This window comes from Lathyrus oleraceus, chromosome 4, assembly GCF_024323335.1.
Source record: "Lathyrus oleraceus cultivar Zhongwan6 chromosome 4, CAAS_Psat_ZW6_1.0, whole genome shotgun sequence".
NCBI lineage: Eukaryota > Viridiplantae > Streptophyta > Magnoliopsida > Fabales > Fabaceae > Lathyrus > Lathyrus oleraceus.
This window is the reverse complement of record NC_066582.1, coordinates 111,880,946-111,888,143: the sequence shown is the minus strand read 5'-3', so window position 1 is coordinate 111,888,143 and position 7,198 is coordinate 111,880,946. Positions and strand designations below refer to the sequence as shown.

At 37.0% G+C, this 7,198-nt stretch overlaps 1 protein-coding gene across 1 annotated transcript; it reads left to right on the top strand.

The window, feature by feature from the left end:
• Positions 1-609: 609 nt before the first annotated feature.
• On the top strand, positions 610-3,960 carry LOC127073836 (protein NRT1/ PTR FAMILY 4.6). The gene is made up of 5 exons (XM_051015068.1): positions 610-743; positions 846-951; positions 1,132-1,349; positions 2,104-2,550; positions 2,751-3,960. Exons 1-5 carry the CDS (start codon positions 678-680, stop codon positions 3,735-3,737), a joined length of 1,824 nt encoding a protein of 607 aa, XP_050871025.1. The 5' UTR covers positions 610-677; the 3' UTR covers positions 3,738-3,960.
• Positions 3,961-7,198: the final 3,238 nt, after the last annotated feature.

Here is a 7,198-nt window from a genome sequence, read left to right as displayed (position 1 = left end):
AGCAAGGATACAAATGGTAAAATGGTAATATGACAATAACTCTTTGTCATTTTAAATCCAATCTTTCATTGAAACAATCTCAAAGTCACCTCCCTCTTACACTCAGACGACAAATTAATTCATTAGTAGAACCTTCCATGTTATCTAATTAATTAAGTAAATGAATTCATTAGTAGAGCATTAAATATAAGCAACAAAGTATAATAAAGTATAATAGTTATGTTTGAAAATATAGTTAAGGAGAAAGTGGACTTTGTAACCACAATGGGTGGTTCTAGGAGTATTTGTGGCGTGGGGTGTAGGCCATACTTGACAAAACCTTGTTTTCAATTTTTCCTTCACGCTCACGTCATGTCATACAAGCCTGACTTTTTGTAAATAATACTATTTGGTCACTTGCTTCTTTAAATTTGTCTCAGGTTCAGCAATGCCCTACCAGCCATTCCTTCTTGCATGGTTTCTTCATGCATATTATATCCTTTATTTTGTCAACAATATGAGTAACTAAATAAACAGAAAACATGTAGAACAACTGAGAGGAAATGAAGAGTGAAGTAACAGTAGAAACAGTCAACATCAAATCATTAAATTAAAAAAAAATCATGACAATGAAAGGTGGCTTTAAAAAACTCTAGACCTTTCTTCTTCTATCATAAATTCCATTTCTCCATCTATAAATGCACTTTGTTTATCACTTGTGTTCCAACATAACAAAGAGTGCTCTTCATCAAATTAAAGATATGGTAAACTATACTACATAATTTCCATTCTTAGTCTATTTGCATCTAAGTATTATTCTATTCATTTCATCATTCTAACACCAAGTATACATATTTTTTTCATAGGAAGAAGAAGCAAGGGTGCAAGTTTGGGAAGGGTATGTAGATTGGAGGAACAGACCAGCAATTAAAGGACATCATGGTGGAATGCTTGCTGCATCCTTTATTTTGGGTTAGTACAATCCAAATTATACCTCTTTTTTTGTCACAGTGCTAATAAAATAACCACCAGAAACTCACACACACAATCCTGAACACTAGGGTTCGTACCCTGGTGTCCAGCCTAGCAATATTGATTTTTATTTGCAGACCTAAATTATAGGCAACATTCTTCTAAACTTTTTTTCTATAGTTGTGGAGGTATTGGAGAATCTAGCATATCTTGCAAATGCAAGCAACCTTGTTTTATACCTTTCCAAGTTTATGCACTTCTCACCTTCCACCTCTGCCAACATTGTCACCAACTTCATGGGAACAGCTTTCCTACTTGCTATTCTTGGTGGATTTCTTGCTGATGCTTTTTTCACTACTTATTCCATCTACCTTATAAGCGCTGCAATAGAATTCATGGTAAGTTCTTAACCTGTTCAAGCTTCTGTAGTTTTTAATCTGGTGTTTGAAGTTAATACATTAGCTTTGCAGGAAAATGCTTCAAGACTATCAAATTCATCGGAATACAGAATACTGGCTTGTATATCAGACACATGACAACTAAAAAAATTGAAAAATATTAAGCTAACTTAAGTGTTGGTAATCAACTTATTAAGTAGATAATTAGTAATTACCTTATAGTAAAAAATGGAAGATTTTGAAGAGGGTAAATTCTAGAAGAATGAAGCAATAAAGATGCGTGTGACAAGTTCCACATGGTCAAGATTTTGATTGACAACCATAAAGTATTGTCAGTACTAGTAGTGCAATCCCCACAATATGGGACCCTTTTTCAATTCTCAACTTGACCCTAAAACTAAGGACAGAAGAGAAAAAAAAGACAAGAAACATGGACATTTTGATTTGAAACTGTTTTTACTTAATCTTTTTTTACCAACTTAAAACTTTTCTAGAACCTCTATGACATGGATCAAGTATGAAATTAAACTGAAATAAGTTAATATAAACAAGCCCTTAATCATATCATATCAGTATAATAAGTTAATATAAACAGGCCCTTAATTATATCATATCAACGTAATTAGTTAATCTTTGAAAGGGAAGTATAGGAATAACTGAATAATATAACATTTTCATGATGTTATATCAAAATTATAATTAAGTTCATTGCGAGATCACATTTTTTAAACATGAAACTACGCGGTGGGAACAGGGACTACTAATGCTTACGATACAAGCTCACATGCCACCACTCAAACCACCAAACTGTGTCAAGGGATTGGGAAGCACAAACAGTTTATGCCAGACAGTTCAAGGTGGGAAAGAAGCTATGCTATATGCAGGCCTTTATCTTGTGGCACTTGGAGTAGGTGGAATAAAAGGTTCGCTTCCTCCTCATGGAGCTGAGCAATTTGACGAAACTACTGCAGAAGGAAGGAAGAAAAGGTCTGAGTTTTTTAACTACTTTGTCTTCAGCCTGTCATGTGGTGCATTGTTTGCAGTTACTTTTGTGGTTTGGATTGAGGACAACAAAGGATGGCAGTGGGGTTTAGGTGTATCATCTGCATCAATATTGCTCTCCATTCCGGTTTTTGTTCTTGGTGCACACAAGTATAGAACCAAGATTCCGGCCGGAAGCCCTATCACACCCATGTTCAAGGTATGGTTCAGCAGATCTTCATTTCCTGCAGTCAGAGAAGGATTTTTTTACGGATATCGATTTCCTGCAGGCATGAATTGATACATTTGAAAACTTTATCATTCGAAAACTTTATCGGATGCTTACAATTTCAAGGACGAATTTGACAAGACTACTAGTAAAAATGGCTAACCAATCTGCTTTGAATTTGATGATTACAGGTTCTTGTGGCAGCAATCTGCAACAACTACAAATCCAAAAATTCATCAGCCAATGCTATCACCAGCATGCCAACAACTCCATCCGACACAATTGAAAAAGGAGATCAAGAACAAACCAACAATAGAAAAGAGATGATGATAATGACAGATCAAACACCAATAACACAAAGCCTAAAATGTCTCAACAAAGCAGTAATGAAACCAGTTCACCCAATGTTAAAATGCACAGTAAAAGAACTAGAAGAAGTGAAAACTGTATTAAAACTACTTCCAATATTCATGTCAACCATAATGTTAAACTGTTGTTTAGCTCAATTATCAACATTTTCAGTTCAACAATCATCCACAATGAACACCATGCTTGGTTCATTCAAAGTCCCTCCAGCTTCACTACCAGTATTCCCTGTCCTCTTCATCATGATCCTTGCACCACTCTACAACCATGTCATTGTTCCATTTGCTAGAAAAATAACCAAAACTGAAATGGGAATAACACATCTACAAAGAATAGGGATAGGTCTATTTCTATCAATCATAGCTATGGCTGTTGCAGCATTAGTAGAAACCAAAAGAAAGAAAACTGCTTCAAATTTTGGTTTGTTAGATTCAACAAAACCACTTCCAATAACATTCTTGTGGGTGGCTTTACAATATCTTTTTTTAGGTTCAGCTGATCTTTTTACATTGGCTGGTATGATGGAGTTTTTCTTCACTGAAGCACCATGGAGTATGAGGTCTTTAGCAACAGCACTTTCATGGACTTCACTGGCTATGGGGTATTTTCTCAGCACTGTTCTTGTGTCTTTTGTTAATAAGTTGAGTGGAGCATTTGGACAAACACCTTGGCTGCTGGGTGGAAACTTGAATCATTATCATCTTGAGAGGTTTTATTGGTTGATGTGTGTGCTTAGTGGACTTAACTTTGTTCACTATCTCTTTTGGGCCAATTCATACAAATATAGATCTGCACTAAACCATGGATACTAGAAAATTGTTTATTGTATTGTAGCTTAATAATGCACTTTATATATAATATATCATGCGAGATATGCATGGACTAATATTGAATTGTTGATGTAATTACCTTCCACTAGTCTAGCTAAGGTTATTGATCACTTGGCAGCTTGTTAATTTAATCAATGTACTACCATGTTTTATTTTATTGTTTAAATGCTAAATGGAAGAGATAAATAATATATTAATATTATAATTGTATCTCTGTGTGTCTAATATGATCACACATGGTGTATATTTATATGCAAATAGGGAATATACAATAGGAAATAATATCAATTACAATTATGACTAATTGAATAGCAATCAATACTAATTGATTGATAACATATTCTTAACACTCCCCCTCAAGCCGGATCGTATATATTGTATGATCCGAGCTTGTTACAAATATAATTCACTCGAGAATCCTTGAGAGACTTGGTAAACATATCAGTCAATTGATCTTCAGATTTGACAAATTCCGTGGTTATTTCTCCCGACAGTACCTTGTCTCTTACATAGTGACAATCTATTTCTATGTGTTTGGTCCGTTCATGGAAAACCGGATTGGACGCAATGTGGAGTGCCGCTTGATTGTCGCATATGAGTTTTGTGTTCTGAAGGTCACCGAACCTAAGTTCTGAGAGCAAATTCTTAAGCCAAGCAAGTTCTTTTGAGGCTGTTGCCATAGCCCGATATTCAGCTTCAGCACTAGATAATGCAACTGTGTTTTGTTTCTTGTTTCTCCATGAGATCATATTTCCTCCAATAAGAACACAATATCCAGAAGTGGATCTCCTATCCGACGGTGATCCTGCCCAATCTGCATCTGAGTAACAAGTGATTTTAGCATCACCCTTATCTTCATATAATAGGCATTTTCCTGGTGCATTCTTTATATATCTGAGAATCCGAATAACGGCATTCCAATGAGTATCACAAGGAGCATTAAGGAATTGACTCACAATACTCACTGCAAAAGTAATATCCGGTCTGGTGACGGTAAGATAATTGAGTCTACCCATTAGACGTCGATATCTTCCCGGGTCTTTCAACAACTCCCCCTGGCCCGGAAGAAGCTTGACATTGGGATCCATAGGAGTATCAATCGGACGACAGTCAAGCATACCAGTTTCAGTTAGGATGTCTAATGCATACTTACGTTGGTTAATTGCAATGCCTGATGAGGACTGTGCATGTTGGTGTAAGCCCTAGAGGCCAATACATTTTGGTACTTGTATCGAATAATAAAAGGCATTCTCTTTATTATGGTTGATTAATAAAGTCCCTGGAATAGATAGTTCGTTTAATGTATTAAGTGTGACTTAATCATGAGAACACATTAAACATAAGGACACTATTCCTAAAGTATCCGTAGTCGAGCTTTAGTGTGAAGTGGGATAACATTAAAGCATTAAGACTATTATGTTTGTAGACTGATGATCACATCTCATGGATCATGGATAAAGAGTTATCAAGTCTTAAACATAGGTATGAATATTAGGCGTAATATTTATACCGGATTGACCCGCTATGAGAATACTATATAGAAAGTTATGCAAGGTGTCATAAGTTATTCTCATGGTGATAATAGTGTATTCCACTCTTCGACCTGAAACCACTATGGATCCTAGATGTGGAGTCGAGTGCTTTATTGCTGATCCAACGTTATCCGTAACTGGATAACCATAAAGACAGTTGATGGGTACTCCACAAAGCATGCTGAGGGACATGAGTGTCCTAGATGGAATTTGCCCATCCTGCGTAACAGGATAAATGTCTATGGGCCCAATATTGAACTGTACGAGGATGACACGGTCTATACCTTGTGTTCAATATAGACATAAGGGCAAAAGGGTAATTATACACATAAGTATTATCACAGAAGGAATTGTCAGATCACTTGACATTTTCGTGTCTTGGGTAGCAGTGATGTGTTGCTAGATACTGCTCACTGTTTATTATGTTAAATGCGTGATTTAATATAATTGCCAACGTCACGAAAACCTACAGGGTCACACACAAAGGACGGATTGATGAGAGATAGAGTAACTAAGGAATACTGTAAGGTACGGTGCCCTTAAGTGAGTTATAGAGCATCGTAAGGTACGATGTACTTGAGTAGAATACGAAATATGGTAAGGTACCATGAGCTTAAGTGATTTTGGGCATATTATAAGATATGGGCCAAAATACACTTAAGTGGGCTTTTAGCTTGAAGCCCACACAAGTGGTTCTATAAATAGAACCCTTGTGCAGAAGCAAAATTTGCGGTTGCATTATTTTCGTTTTCTATCACTCTCTCTCTCTCTCACTCAAAGCCTTCATTCGTACCAGCTAGCACTGAGATTGAAGGAACCCGTTCGTGTGGACTGAGTAGAGACGTTGTCATCGTTCAACGTTCGTGATCGCTCCGTGGTTCTGCATCAAAGGTTTTGATCGTCACAAGAGATCTGCACCAAAGGTTTCAACCGTCACAAGAGGTAAATATTCTATCACTGATCATGACCATTCGTAAGGATCTCTAAAGGAGAAATTTTAATTTCCGCTGCGTTTTGGACCGCAATTCTCCTTCAGTGGTATCAGAGCCACTTACGAAACCATGAATCGGATAGCTGTTTATTTTCTGTATTAATATGATTAAAAGACAGAATGAATCAATTAATTAAACGGGTAATTAAATTTGGCATCATGAGTGTACGAGTTGGATGATTGATGTTGACTATGCTTCGGAATCCGACATTAGTATGGTGAAGCAGCGATACATCGATCGTCCATAGGTTACACAATTGAGACCGATCAACTTATATATGATATAAGTAATCCTAATGCAAAGTACGGTATATGTGATATACTGTTTCTGTTTCATTCATTCGAACACTAAATGATTGTTTTCCTTTGAGCGATCAATGGTCATTTGCTTCGGAATCCGACATTAGTATGGTGAAGCAATGACCTGTTGATCAATCATACTGAATCAACAATCGAGGTGTGTTTGACGGTCTGAAATTGGCGCATTAGGGTTGGTGACGGCGCAAGGGTTGTGCCGTCAAGGAGTTGTGAATTTAGGGCTTTTGGAAGAGGTCTGTAGACTGTTTCAAAGTTCTGTTATTTTGGCCGCGTGAAGCTCGTGTGACGAGCGTAACAAGTGTAACAAACTGGATGTGTGACGGTCGTAACACGCCCATGACGGTCGTAACACTCACAAAATTCTAGGCGTTTTTGTTTTTGACCTGTGACGGTCGTAACGTGTCCTGTGACGCTCGTCACACTCACATGGCCTGTGACGGTCGTCACACGCCTGTGATGGTCGTCACACTCACAGAGTCAAAAATTTTGGGGTTTTCTGTTTTGTGCCTGCGCAAGAGTTGTGTGAATGCAAAAACAATGTCCATTTCAAATGAATTGTTCATTAAAATTTTGGACAAGGGCGCTGAAATATTAAGTTTATT

Excerpts from the sequence above, each read along its gene's own strand:
- LOC127073836 (XM_051015068.1), top strand. The coding sequence starts at position 678 with ATGCACTTTGTTTATCACTTGTGTTCCAACATAACAAAGAGTGCTCTT. Across the intron at positions 952-1,131 it reads TGCTGCATCCTTTATTTTGG|TTGTGGAGGTATTGGAGAAT; the intron begins GTTAGTACAATC and ends TTTTTTCTATAG. Across the intron at positions 1,350-2,103 it reads GCGCTGCAATAGAATTCATG|GGACTACTAATGCTTACGAT; the intron begins GTAAGTTCTTAA and ends CGGTGGGAACAG.